General features: G+C 40.1%; 1 protein-coding gene across 1 annotated transcript in view; it reads left to right on the top strand.

Moving 5' to 3' along the window:
- Nucleotide 1: 1 nt before the first annotated feature.
- The window catches only part of GMCL1 (germ cell-less, spermatogenesis associated 1), a gene marked incomplete at its 5' end in the record, with an annotated part of 26,802 nt that continues 12,166 nt past the window's right edge, over nt 2–14,637 (top strand). Inside the window, 9 exons of the mRNA XM_019545886.1 lie at nt 2–78; nt 917–1,040; nt 6,349–6,445; nt 7,258–7,355; nt 8,185–8,297; nt 9,092–9,157; nt 9,462–9,546; nt 9,996–10,086; nt 11,018–11,158. Coding sequence (XP_019401431.1) covers nt 2–78; nt 917–1,040; nt 6,349–6,445; nt 7,258–7,355; nt 8,185–8,297; nt 9,092–9,157; nt 9,462–9,546; nt 9,996–10,086; nt 11,018–11,158 — 892 coding nt within the window. The remainder of the gene's footprint in view (nt 79–916; nt 1,041–6,348; nt 6,446–7,257; nt 7,356–8,184; nt 8,298–9,091; nt 9,158–9,461; nt 9,547–9,995; nt 10,087–11,017; nt 11,159–14,637) is intronic.

The following is a 14,637-nucleotide window of genomic DNA, read 5'->3' as shown; positions in this document are numbered from 1 at the left end:
GCGCAAGCGCGGGGGTGGCGAGGGGCCGCCCGACAGCGACAGCGACGGCGAGGACGGGCTGCTCGACACCCCGCGGAGGTGCGGGCTGCGGGGCAGGACGGGGGCCCGGGCTCTTCACTGCTTCCTCTCCTGGGAGCTGCCCGGTTACCATGGGCTATAGGAAGCCGAGCCGAGGGCAGGGAGGAGGTAAACAGGGAAGTCATGTGAGCCCGAGGGGATGCACGTGGCCAGATGCCCTGCAGGGTCTGTCTGCTGGGTGCCCCGGAGCTGGGCGCTTGCTGCCAGCCAGCACCCGGCATCTCTGTCTCCATATCCAGTATAGGAAGCAGGTTGTAGCCGTGTTGGTCTATGGACATAGGCAGACAAGGCTCTTGGGGTAAATCTGAGATCGGATCAGTATGTCTGTCAGTGATGTAAGTCAGTACCAGTGAGGTGACCACTATCAATGACGGAGGATGATGTCTGTTGATATCAGTGAGGTACTTAAGCTGCTGTCTCGGCCTCTGAACCTTGCTGTCCCTGGTTCTGCCCTCTTCCCAGGCTTGGTCGGTGCTGCTGTGTGGGTGCAGTCAGTTTCCCTGCAGCCAGCCCCTGAACTGACGAGATCTCAACCATTTCCAAGAGCCCCTTCAAGGCACACAGTTTGTAAGAGCCCGAATGAGATGCCAGAAACTTAGCTGCAGGCTTTTTTGGGTAGTTACCATTATTGACGTGAGTCAATTTGTGCAGCCTTTGGGGGGGCTACATGCTTCACTGGAGTAATCTGTCTGGGGTAAGCTGGACAGGGAAGACGTTATGGTAGCAAGCTGCTAGGCTGGTGATGGAAGAAATATGTGCTAGACAAAAATGGAATATTTGCCTCCATGGTAAAACTTCACAGTGGGCTCGTCCCTTTGTTTTGTGTTTTTTAATACAGGAAAAAACTCAAAAGCACATCCAAGTATATTTATCAGACTCTGTTCTTGAACGGTGAAAATAGCGATATTAAGATCTGTGCTCTGGGAGAGGAGTGGAACTTGCACAAGATATACTTGTGTCAGGTAAGTCCTCTTCTCTTCTCTTCTCTTCACCTCACCATAGGATTTCACATTGTGGTAAATGCAGCCGCGTTCTGGAGATTTCAAATACAGACCTGGTCAGAAGTCTTCCTTCCAGGCAGCATCAGTGCATATAATCATTATAATCATTGAAGTATCAAAAAACGTAGTTGATACAGAACGGAAGGTCTTACTACAGTGCTTCACTTACGAAAACAGGTTTTCCATGCTTGCCTTTTGTAATTATTTCCTTCAGGCCGCATATTGTGTTTTTGAGCATAGGGTCTTCTTCTTTTGAGAAGACATTCACTGTCCTGGCCTTTCGGTATGTTCAGAATGTGCTTGCTACACTAATGGGTGACAGCTTCCCATGGTGATGGTTTTATTGGGTGACAGGGGGCATTTTAAAAATGGATGACATAGTAACTTCCTTTTTTCTTATCTTCACTAGCCTGTGGCCCCTAAAACTGCTAATAACTGGCCCAGTTCTCTATCCAGGTATCGGCAGTAATAATAGTGAGAGCTGTAAAACGAGTTGCTTGCTCATATTTATCAAAACTTTCTATAACTTTCCTAATGGAGGTTTGGCGAATATGTTGAAATTGAATGGACTTGCAGGAAGTTAGTAAGTTTTCACAGCTGGACATGAGAGCTGCATGTATGAGAGCTGCCTTTATAAAGGGCAAGGTTTGTAAGCACTGCTGTGCTTTGGAAACTCATCTCTCCACATCGTTCCTTTCTGTACCATTCTTAGTCAAGGTGATTGGTTTAAAAAAAGGAAGGAACTGCATTCACATTAAAAATCTGTTTTTGTCTTAGTTTTTTGGTGTAAAGTAGAGGATCTGTCTCTCATCACTGCTTCTGCTTTGAATCTGCAGGTTTTAAGTCATGCTTAAAGAGCTTACAAGTAAATTTGTAGGCCGGTGAGTTTAAGAGTGTGCGTCATGTGCATCAGTGACTCAGCTGTAGTGACAGATACTTAGGGAGGTGGATGCACTGAGCAAGCTTCCTCTTGTGATATTGGATGTCTTGTGTTAAGCTGCAGGTATAGATGGGGTTTGACTTGATTCTGAAATTTGGACTGCAGCAAGTTGAAGGGCCCAAATCCAAAGACTGTGAAGGTGTCCATTCCTTTCTCGCATGAAATCCAGGCCAAATGCCAGCTCACTACTGCTTCGATTTAGAAGCAGCAGACACCAAATATTTCCCCCCTGCAAATCTGACTGTTTGCTTGCTGTGATTATATTGAATGCCATTTCCTAAACTTAGTACATCATAAACTTCAACTTTATGGTGGTGCAACCATGTTTCAACTGACAGACCGTTTGGTATAGCAAGTCCTGTCCCTGCAAAATACCTCAGAAGGTACTAGATGTGCTTTTCTTAAATCAGAATAAATGCCCTTTGTGTGGTAAAAGGCTATTTGTGTGAACGTCGTATATGTTCTGGATTTTCCAGATTTAAAGTTGAGAGAGTTCAACATTAAAAACAACCAAAGTCACAAGTTTTAAGTAGTAACACCTAGTTAAAACTTAAATATTTTTCCTTTTCTCCCCCTACTTTTTAAAATTTTACTTTCACGTCAGAAACTGAGCATATAGCATAAAATGGGTGCATGGAAGAATGAGGGAAATAAGGTATTTTAATATAGAGAGGCAATATTCATGCAAAGGCTTGGGGGAGTTGTTACAGCACAATGGGAGAAACTTTATTTTATTTTATTTTATTTTTACTCAACACTGAAAATTGTACTTGTAGTTCAATCATAGTACCCTCAAAATGAAAGTTACCTTGAAATCTACTTGTTTTTTAAAGAGAGAGAAATGATTTCAAGTGCTTTCTCTGAAATTTCCCTTGCTGAATTCTTGGTTTTCCAGTTGCAATTTCCAGCATAAAAAAAATTTGCTTTGCTGTTGGCAAAACCCTATAAAACATAAGAAAATGTTTTTGTTGGGGGTGCAGTGAAAACGGCTTCAAGAAAGTTCTTTCAAGTGAGCCAGGTCAGAACATTCCAACTTTCAATTTTATTCTCTCATTGTTTGTAACATGTAAGAGAGAAATTTCGGTAGAGTGAGGCTGTTCTGTAAGGCCCGTGGTGTCACGTGTCATAATCACTTTAATCATCATATAGTTTCAAAATGCACACAAAAGTAGGGGCAAGTAGGTTTGGCTGATTGTTTTGTATTATGCCATGCTGTTAAAGAGCTTCTAGATCACAGCTCTGTCAAAAATCAGAATGCATTATTTGGGAAAAGTGGACTCCTATTTTGTGCAGACTTTTTTTTTTCCCCCCTGAAAGTCAAAATTGGAGAAACCCCACAAAAACACGTGCACATGGTCTCATGTTTATTTCCTAGGTTTTGGAAGTATTTTTCCTATTTCAGCTTGGGACAAATGCAAGACTGTTTTTGGTTATTTTGAAAGAGACAGTAACCCATAGTGTGTGTGAAATCTGGAATTCAAATTATCCCTGCTCTGTGAGACTTGGAGCATTCTCCCACATGCCACACAAATACTTTAACCCCTGAGTTGAAACATCAGTCTCTCTCTGTAGCCCAGAGAATATTTATGCTAAGCAAATTGTCTTAAGGAACTGGGGAAGTAACCAAGAATTCTGGCAGGCTTCTAGATCCTGGTGACTTAAAGTGTTTTTTGATGGGAACTGAAAAATAGAATATGTTCACCCAGATGCTAATCCATATTAGGGTAGAAGCTATGCAGTGATAGTTCTTCATGTTCTGCTTTTATTAGAAATGAAATCTAGCAAGACTTTAATTTGCTATGCATATTTTTTACATCCTTGTCTAATTGTAAGGCATGATTTTCCTTGCGTTGCCTAAGAGAGAGAACTGTTCAGATCTCTAACAGTTACTTTTTGGAATAGCATTTTCAAATAAATTGGAAGCAACATAAGTGTCAGAGCTGTTTCTATGGCATAAACTGTTTTGAAGAAGGAGGATGTATTTAATTCATGGCCAGCAGAAAGAATAAACCCACAACAACTCCAACTTTCTGTTCCAAAATTAATTTAATCTTTTTTTCCAGACCTTCATAAAATTAGCAGAAAGAAAAGATGACTTGTTTTTCTCTGAGGTGACACTGGTTGTGTTCAAAGAAGGAAGAAGAGTTTTGTAGTTCAAGCTCAGACAGGGAGTTAGACCTTGGCTCTGCAGTCCACTTGTGACGCTTCATTTTTCCCTCAGAGCATTATCGCCATCATATAATAAGTTTTCAGATTTCTTACTTAAAAGTTTACTGTGTGCCATGTATGTGAAGTTAATTCATTATTAATCATGCACAATGATTAATTTTTAATCATGCATTGAAATTATTGGCTTAAATTCAAGGTACTGTGCTTGACATGATAAAAATATGTACCACACTAGCTTTCTCTTAATTTTTTGAAAGGAGAAATTATTTTGTTCAAGGTAAATCTCCAGAGTAGTTTGCCTACTATGTCACTCTCTCTTTGCACTTGACCTAAATCATAGATTGCATAGACATTAGGGCTGGAAGGGACCTTGTGAGATCATCAGGCAGGAAGTCAGCAAAGGGCCAGGTGACCCCAGCGAGATAAGCATCCAAACATTTTTTTAAAGGTATCGGGGGTAGGTGCTTGCACCACTTCTGGGGGGAGTCTGTTCCAGACTCTGGAGACTCGATGGTAAATAAGTTTTTCCTAATGTCCAGTCTAAAACCTCCTTCTAGCAGTTTGTGACCATTAGACCTTATCTTCCCTTGGGATCCCCTGGTGAAAAGGTATTCCTCCAGTTCCTGATGCTCACCCCTTGTGTACTTATAGGCTGCCACCAACTCCCTCCTGAGCCTTCTCTTCTCCAGGCTGAAGGGTCCCATGCCTCTCAGCTTCTCCTCAGAAGTCTCTTGACTTCTATTCATGCGTATGGCTCTCCTCTGGACTATCAGAGGTTAAGAGAGCAAGCCTTATGAGGTGAGACTGAGAGGCATGGGGACTCTTCAGCCTGGAGAAGAGAAGGCTCAAGGGGGGACTTGGTGGCAGCCTATAAGTACATAAGGGGTGTGCATCAGGAATTGGGAGAACGTCTGTTCACCAGGGCACCCCAAGGGAAGACAAAGTCTCATGGTTATAAACTGATGGAAGACCGTTTTAAACTGGACATCAGGTGGACTGATATTTGTTTTTCCTTATCTTAAATAATATCCATAACTTATTCTTGCTGAAGTTACTGCTCCTTCCTTGACATGCTGAATGGAGTGCTTACGTCCTAGCGATCACTTATCTAATTTAGCTTTCCTAGCTAGTTCTGAGTTTCTGTCCTTTCCCCACTAGATGGCACTGAGATGCTATTGTACATATGAATGGCAGATCTGACCAGTGTAGATCAAGTTGTTTGCTGCTTTATTAATACATAAAATGCTCCATGAACAGTAGGCATGAGCCAGCTGTAGCTCATCTGTGTACTAACCTCCCTGTGATGGATCAACCTAACCAGATCTTAGGAGGTGTGATGGAAGAATAGGAGTAAGTTGAGTGAACTTCTGGTTTTTGATAACCTTGGGTATAATTTGCTGCCACCTGTGGAAATACTGAGTTAAGAATGCAGGAGGTATGCTACTGTACAAATAGACTTTATTTTTTTAATCTCTCAGATAAACTTCATTGAGTGATAGCATCTCACTGGCACACTTTCTACTAAGAATGGAAAATCATGAATCCTAGTAGAGCACTATTTTTCACTTCATTTGGATGGAAATCTATCAAATTCTAGTTTTATATGCCTTACACTTTATTTAAAAAGGTATATTTGCATAAATGGTGGATGTGTGTGCGTATGTATGAACTGGCCTACACATAGTTAGAGACATATGTGTCCTTAGTATGAGACCACAGTCTGTATGTCTTGCATGTCTTTCCCCCCCAAATTGGTTTAAGAAAACCATTGCCTGCAGGATCTCTTGTTAACAAATACTGTTAAAAACCTAACCTCTGGGTGTCATTACATACTATCGAAATCATGGTTTGTAATGGAAAATGTTTATTGTAGGTTTTCTGCCTATTTAAAACTGAATTGTTTGGGGAAAATAATTAGTAAAATATGTATTTGGGTAACCATATTTCAGCATAAGGTCAAAGTTTATAAAAATTTCCACAGAAATAGAAGAAATACTGTTAGTCCTTCTTGACAAGAAATGATATCTTCATATCTTCACAGTTAGTAAACTACTGAGCCCATAATGCACTTAATTCCATAAGTAAAATAATTAATAGTAATAGTTTTGTTGCATTTCAGAATTCATTATTTGAATGAAATTGTTTACTTCTCTCCTATAGTCAGGCTACTTTTCCAGTATGTTCAGTGGCTCTTGGAGGGAATCTAGCATGAAAACCATTGAACTGGAGATCCCTGACCAAAATATTGATATAGAAGGTAAGCAAAGGACTTGTTTTCTTTTGAAAATTGTAAGTTTGCTAACAGCAAATTAATGCAAAGTTATCAAATATAGTGAAATTTCAAACATGTCTGTTATTGCTGATAGGCAGAATGTATTGTTGGAGGAGTGAAAAAAGGATTTGGCAAAGCAGCAACAAAAAATAAATACATTAACTCATATTTTCTACTTGTATCCTCAGATAGTAAGAGTTGAGCTGTAGACCTAGAATCTGATTCAAGAAGTAAAATAAAAAAAATAGGTTGCCTCCTATCTCTGGAGCCATATGTAGCTCTTCAATTGCATGCAGGGATATGAATTTGGAGGGCGTAGGCATGCCATCTTTATCTCTGTTTGGCTGCCTTCTCGGCCCTTAATGGTTGAGTGCCATGTATTCAAGTAATTTTTAAATAAGCAGCAAAATCCTAAGAAAAGGAACCAGTCAAAGTTCTCAAAACCTTGGGAATCCAACATATATCATTTCTGTCTCCTGAGTGCCAAGTCTGTAGTTAAATACAGTGCTGCAAGAGCAATGCTCATGTTAAAAATAGTTTCTACCAATCCATTTGGAAGAGATTGGCTCATTTGTGGGCATGGGGTACATGCATTTTTTTTAGTTGGCACTTGGTTGTTTTTCAGGTTCATTCATTTCCTTGAACTCTAGTTTTTGATCCCAAAGTTTACAGGACTAAATTTGTAGCAAACACATGAATTGAAAGGGATAGGTAGCATTTAAACATATTGTGTATTCTAAGATATTAAATACAAGGTTCTGTTTTTCCCTCCAGATTTGACAGTTTTGCTTTTTCAGCTCTACAGGTAGCTTTTGGCTCATTGTATAGAGATGATGTTTTAATAAAACCCAGTCGAGTTGTTGCCCTTCTAGCAGCAGCCTGCATGCTGCAGCTGGTAAGTGTAAATGAGCAGGAATTGCATTACATTTTATGCGCTTTGTTTAGGAACAAATAGAAACTCAAACTATAATGGCAGAACATGCCCCTAAACAGAAGTATTCAGATATGCATACTGCTTCTGGACTTTTTCAGAACCATCCATAAGAGCAGGCTTAGTGTTTATAGAAATATTAGGTAGTTTTCTTAGTTTCAAACTTAAGTTCTGATTGTATCATAAAATGGCATATTGAGATTAATTGGAGGATGTAAACAAAGAAAAGTACTTGTAGCACTATTATAGTGTTAATCTTTGCGACTTTATCATTTCCTTATTCTAAAATACTTGGTTGTGTTTGTTTTATTAATGCTAATACCTTTTTACAAATGATGGGGAGCTCTAAAATAATGTTAAAGAATTCTGAGATCAGGATTTCTATATGTAAGCTTGGATTTATTTTTGCCACCCTACTTCCCTTAAATTTCTGTCAGATCAAGCTAAGTTCCAGCATAGGTTTTTGAAATCCTGATATATTTACAGGCTGCCTTAGCTAAAGCATCAACTATGTCTGTAGTAGCCCTCTGCTGTTGCTTTTTAGACTGCTTCTGGTATCAGAACTGACTTGCATAGCTCTCGTGTATGCTTCAGTGTGCCATGGAAGCATACTCTTAAAGCATGGTGCTGGATTTTACACTTTGGATAAATTGAACCGTGTGTGTATTGCTGTACTCGTGAGTCCAGACTAGTCCTGGCTTAATTCTTATTTGGCATTTGTAAATAACAAGTTTTGAAAGTCTTTGCGTTTATCATGTGGGAAAGAACTTGGAATATTTGTGTTCTTTCACAGGATGGCCTAATCCAGCAATGCGGTGAGACAATGAAGGAAACTATTAATGCAAAAACCGTGTGTGGCTACTACAATTCTGCAGGAACATATGGATTAGACTCTGTAAAGAAAAAGTAAGAACAAACTCTTACGTAGCTACTTTATTTTAAAATAGCATATTTTTCATTGCGACTAAAGTCTGAATTAATTCCCTGAGTTATTTTTTAAATGTAGATTATTAGTCAGGTAAAGACAGGTTTGTGTTTTGAGTGTTCCTGTTGCCACTCATTTGAAATCGCATCTGAGTCTCACCTTCCTTATTCATGCACAATGTCAGGAGTTTATGCAAAATGGTAAAGAAAACTGACATGTGACGTTCTCAGTATGGCATAGGCAGTGGCTGTTCTGTGTTAACACTTGTTTAGATTACTATGCTCCTACATGCTTCATTTTTGCACCAGCTAGGGAAGGATTTGGAGAGCAGTGTGCTCCAGCCAGTACCTAGTTCCTCATGCTCAACTTATCGCAACACTCAGGATTGTGGTGCACTGCTCTTACCCTGTTTTGGTTTCTGAATTCAGACTGTCCAGCCTTCCCTGTGCTTGATGTCTCACCTGTGCCCTTAAAGAAGTCCTGCACAGCACTAACAGATTGAAACATTCAGGAGTTATTTCATGTAAACTTCCTTTTTTGAAAAGTGTTAAATTCTTTTTTTTCAAAAACCTCAGAAGTTTATGCTCATTCATATTAAAGCCACGCTAATTATTATCCAGCTGTTTTAGATTAAAACCTTTGATCCAGGCAGTGATATGGAACTAAATCAGTTAGAAGCTTTAAAATCAGTCAATTTTAAGACTTGATCATTTTAACAAGAAACCCTGTAACATCTAGGAATCTTGGATTCTGACCTAATTTGTTTTTAATTTAGGTGCCTTGAATGGCTTTTGAATAACCTGATGACTCATCAGAGTGTTGAACTTTTCAAGGAACTCAGGTATTCAGATTTTAGGTAATTTGAATAATAGCTAGATTAAGTATGTTCTGGAATAAACATTCAGTGGTACAAATGATATATTAGAAATTTCTGGCCATGGCCATGAGAGTCAGACAGTTGGCTTTCTTTTTTTCTTATGATATGAAATCACAATCCTCAAAGTTGGTTGTGTAGATAAGGTTTTCTCAATTAGCATTAACGTCTTTAAATCTCTGTATTCTTATTGGGTAATAACACGAAAATCATTACATGGTTATCGTTCCAGTTTTGTACATATAAATTTGTACAGTTTTGTCTCTTCCAGCATAAACCTCATGAAACAGCTGATCAGCTCTTCTAACCTGTTTGTAATGCAGGTGGAGATGGATGTATATACCGCACTGAAGAAGGTACTGCAGAGGAGCAAATTGTTCTTGGCATAAGACCATTGTAACCTGTGAAGTTTTAATAGGAACAGATTTAGCCAAAATTGTTTAAAACGTGTTGGTCCTTTGTGGGGTTGTAATCAAGTTCAGTCAAGTTATGGGTGATTTGTGTGTTGGCTCCATGGTGCTGCCATTTAGACATCTTGTAGAGACACCACCTTTAATTGATTCTTACAAACAGCTGCACTAAGAAAATACTCTTTTAGCACATACACATTCATTTTACCAATGCAGAATAGATTTATAAAGACTTGGAGGCAGAATTCAATATTGGAGCTTTTTACTGAATGCAGCATAATGCATTTTTAGAATGTTTTCCAGTATGTACAACTTGTTTTAATTGTAAAAAAATAAAATAATCCAAAATAGGCTTACAGCAGATTTTTATTTATTTATTTATTTATTTAATTTAGTGGATGTTCCTTCAGCTAGTGCCTTCTTGGAATGGCTCACTAAAGCAACTCTTAGCTGAAGCTGATGCCTGGTTTTCCAAGCGTAGAAAAGGTATGGCTCTTTAAGTACAGATACAGAGTTTGTGAAAGGTGGTTGATCTAGAACATGAATGCCTACTGTACAATGTAGTTCTCTTTCTGCATAACATGCTTTCCCATATGCACCAAAGACATGTTCATTTTCTTCTTTGCATGTTTAATTTTCCTATTCTTATTTAATCTTTCGTTAAACTGTTTTGAAGCAAAAATTAATTCAAATCAATCCCTGCTTTGCTGGGTTTTTTGATGTTCAGTAGGCATGTGCGAAGCGGCCAGTGTTCACTTCGGATTCAGCTGATTCGGGAGACAATGATTCGATTTGGTGATTCGAATCGCTGTCCCAAATCAATTTGGCTGAATTTGATTCAGAGATTCAGCTGCTGCTGAATTGGCTGAATCTCTGAATTAGACAGGCCCTGTCCTCTGCCTGCTCTCCCAGCCCTGTCAATGGCTGCCCCGCCCAGCCCCAGATCCTGGCTCTTACAAAAAAGCAAGGTTGGGGGGGGGCAGCGATCCCTGCTGCTCCACGCTGCGGGGCGGGTGTTCTGGCACGAGCCCCCAGAAGCTCTGAGGCTGCTGATAGATTGAATCAGTAGGGCCGCTGAGGAGGCCAGATCTTCAAACTGAATCGGCACCCAAAGCTTTGCACAGCCCTAATGTTGAGCTTTTGTTCTGATGCTTTGTGCTTAAGAAGATGAAAAGTTTGATCTAATAGATTTGCATCTACAATTTGGATGCCAGTGACCTTTGCTTAGAAGCCAAGAAATCTGTTAACTTGCAGGTTAACTGCTTGCAAAATGGAACATTGCCTTTCCATAATTGCATTCATTGAGCAATACACACAAGCTTAGGTTTGCCAGTTTTAGTATATATTTTAGGAGACTATAAAAAATGAACAGCTTCTAGCAAAGCCCTAATGGTTGACTTTGTTATAACAATTTCAGATTTTGGGGGTGACCTTGCATTTCTAGAATCTGAACAAGGCAGCATATTTTTGCCTGTGTTCAAACATTTGAGATTGCAGTACATCATCAGTGATTTGGCATCAGCAAGAATTATTGAGAGAGATGCTCTGATACCTTCAGGTAAGAAAAATTTTGTTGGGCACCTTTCTGTATTTTCTTTTGATTCTAATGTAATTATGAATGAAACTGTTAAGCTTATGTGTCCTCCTCGTTCAGTTTTGTTTTCAGCTTTATTAAAGAAATTAGCCGAAACTTATTTTGCAGCAAGGGTCAGAAAGAGTTTAGCATTAGGTATGCATACATCTACTACTAACAGTGTCCACTTGATCATCATTTTCCCATATATTTAGCTCAGTTGTTCTGTAAACAGGGTTATAAACTGCCTTGTGGATCTATGTGCTTGAATAATAGTAATGATGTAGTATTTTATGTATTTTCAAAAAAGGAAACCTTCCCTGATTCATTCATTTATTTATTTTGCTTTCCACTAAGCTGCTTTTGGTGGTAGAAAAGCATCTGAAAAGTGAAAAATGTCATAAAAGCTTTTCTAAAAAGGAAAAAAAAAGGAAAAAATCTGGTGACTGTTTCTAGCATCTCAAAAGGCATGTGCTAGTTTTCCAACAGATGGCAGTCTGGTGAGAGCAAAGCCCTTCTGATATTCTTATCATAGCAACAGTTGTCTGGCTGCTGCTTAATTACTTCATTTCTGTTCTTTTTTTTTAAATAGACCTATAAAAAACTTAAGAAAATACATAATTAATGCTTGTTAAATTCAACCCAGATTTAGCATTAATTACAATGCCCTTCTTCGTGCTCGTCCCTTTGGCATATTCTTGAGGTAAGCAGGTGGCTTTAGCTTCTTGCTGTAATACAGTACACTTGGTTGAGCCACTGCCAAGCAAACAGGTAAATGATTTCTTGTGTCAGGGTTTCAGGGGAATATGCGCTGTCCCAGGCACTCAAGTCTTCCTGTTTGTGAAGCACCTGCCTAATGAATTCCATTTCATGTCTTCCTTTCAGCTCAAAAGGAATGGTTTTTGCCTGTTTCTGCCTGTTATATAATGCTTGCCTGGATTTCCTTTCCTTCAGCTCCACCATGGGTCTGCTTGAATGCATTTCTTTTGCCTTTGCTCAAGTTAAAACTCTGTTTGCTAGCTTTTCTGATAACCTTGTCCTGGCCTACTTCCGTGTTGTTTCTTAACATTATATTCATTCATTGTTTGCACAGTATCATTTAACATTGGAGTTATGATAGGTTAATCCATCTGTACATCCATTCCTTATCTCTGTCCAGTCCTGCATTTCTGCCCTTCTGTGATACCCTTTCCTGGATGTTGCCTGTCAGTTAATTAGCGTGACTAAAGCCAAACTGCTCTGGTTTGTCTCCCAGGCTATCAAGTTGTTCAGCCTTCCCCTTTATTAATGAGCCTTTCATCCTTCTTATGTGTTATCCTTATTTCTTGCCCCTTTCTCTTGCTGCTATACCCCAATCTTGCTGTATTTCTTTTTGCTGTGTCTTCAGGGCCCATTGTCTCCCTCAACAGCTAAATCTCTTTTGGTCATGTCCTCATTTCCTGTGGTGTTGTTTTTTTCTCTCCAGCTTCCATGCTCAGCCCCACTCACAGCACATAAAATGAAATTGCTGAGATGATCTTTGTAGCCTGTTGGTTTTATCAAATCCCTTGTTCCTGTTCTTGAACACTGTCTTCATTGTCTAGATTGCACCAGGTTCATCTTACTTTTTGTGGCCCTGTACAAAATGTAAGCAATGTATTTTGCTGTTTATCTCATCCATTTTTTGGTATTGACTCATCCCATCTGTTTGCTCAGTGCTTTCAGGGCCTGTACAACCTTCTCTCCCTGTGACTCCCAGCTTTCACACCAAACAGTTCTCAGCTGCTTCTCTGTTCATTCTCAAATCCTTCCTGAAAACCTACTTCTGCTGTAACAGTTTTTTTTAAACAGCTGCCCCTGCTTACAGTTATATTTTAGGTACAGGGGATAAAATATCCTTCCCAAACCCCATTCCTGTTAATAAACAGGAAAGTTGTCACCTTGACCGTTTTGCTTAAGTGTTACGCTACCTTCTCCTTATGTCAGGGTAAGTTTTCATGACCTTTGGTTTGTTCTTGGAATTTAAAGCTTCCACTAATGACTCCCTTCATTGTTTTGCCAAAGCTAATGCAGAAGAATATAGACACTCCAGTTATCTTGACAGACTTAGAGACAGTAGATGGTAACAGTAAATGAAGGCTTGCTGTGAAATTGGGTCTTGATTTATGAGCTAATTCTATCTGAGCAGTCCCAGTCAGTTTTTGTGCCCATCATCTGAAATAGGTATTTTTTGACCTTTGCTGATAAACTTTTATTTGTCATTAATCTGGTCATTTCTTACTTGCCCATTTGTCCAAGCCAACATATCCTGTTCCTCAGTTACTTTTTGCATAATAGAGGTGCTGCACGTTAACTTTTGCTAACCTTAGGCTTAATCTTATTTTTTATTATTATTTGTGAATCTTAGGATGTGCTTTTTTAATTTTCCAAGTCCATATTGATGTACGATCTGAAAAGGATTAAAATTAAGTTATAATCTAATTTTGATCCCTGAATTTATAATAACTTGAGGATTTTTTGAGAGGCAAATGCCAAATGAACTCCAGTAGATTTAATTAAAAGCAGAGTTGCTAAAAGAGAGTTTTACCAGTTTTGGTCTAAAAAGAAAAAGTGTCATAAATACTTGAAGAACATGCCAGCAAAAGATATGGTGGAATTCAGTCTTGGACATTACGAACTCACACTAACATTTTTTATCTCTTGTAACACAAGAGATCTGTAATATGTAATTTTTTTTAAAGAGGTGCACAAATACATCGGTCCAATATTAGATCAGTACCGATACAAAGAAAATTGGCTGTATTGGAAGTCGGCCCGATTTGGCCGATAAATGCTTGTATGTGCATGCAGCCTCAGTGCAGCGCTCAGGCAGTGAGGGAGCAGAGCTGCATGCAGCTGGTAAGTCTGTTGTGATGGAGGGGCATGGGGGGAGGGCAGATCAGTGCCTCCCATGGTGAAGGAGGGGCAGAAGCAGGTGTGCTGCCCAGGTGGGGCAGGGTATGGGACAGCCGCAGCTCCTGCGAGGGCAGCTCCTGCCACTGCTTGCACCCTGGGAGGGCACGGGGGTGGGGAGGCATGTGCCCCTGGATCTGGACGGGGCAGGCAGGATGCAGCTGCAGGCTGGAGCCGGGGCTGCGCCAGGCTCTTCTCAGCAGGGTCTGGGCTTGGACAGGGGGCTGCAGCCACTACAAATTTCACCATAGTCCCACTGCTGTGCATCCAGCACAGCCCCTTCTCTTCTGAGTGTATAGGTGGAGGTGGAGTGTTGAGCTGGGCCTGTGCTGGGAGCACAGCGGTGCTATGGTGAAATTTGGGGTGGCTGCATCCCTCTCCATAGCCTCTGACCCGAGTCCAGCCTTGGCCAAGAAGAGCTTGGCACAGCCCTGGCTCCAGCCCACAGCTACAGCCTAGGTCTTTGCAGACCCGGAAATATACGCCCCTTCCCCCCCCACCCAAATGAGCTGTGGCTCCATCCCGTGCTTTGC

This window comes from Crocodylus porosus, unplaced genomic scaffold, assembly GCF_001723895.1.
Source record: "Crocodylus porosus isolate Cpor-Errol unplaced genomic scaffold, CroPor_comp1, whole genome shotgun sequence".
NCBI lineage: Eukaryota > Metazoa > Chordata > Crocodylia > Crocodylidae > Crocodylus > Crocodylus porosus.
This window is presented reverse-complemented; position numbering and strand designations above follow the sequence as displayed.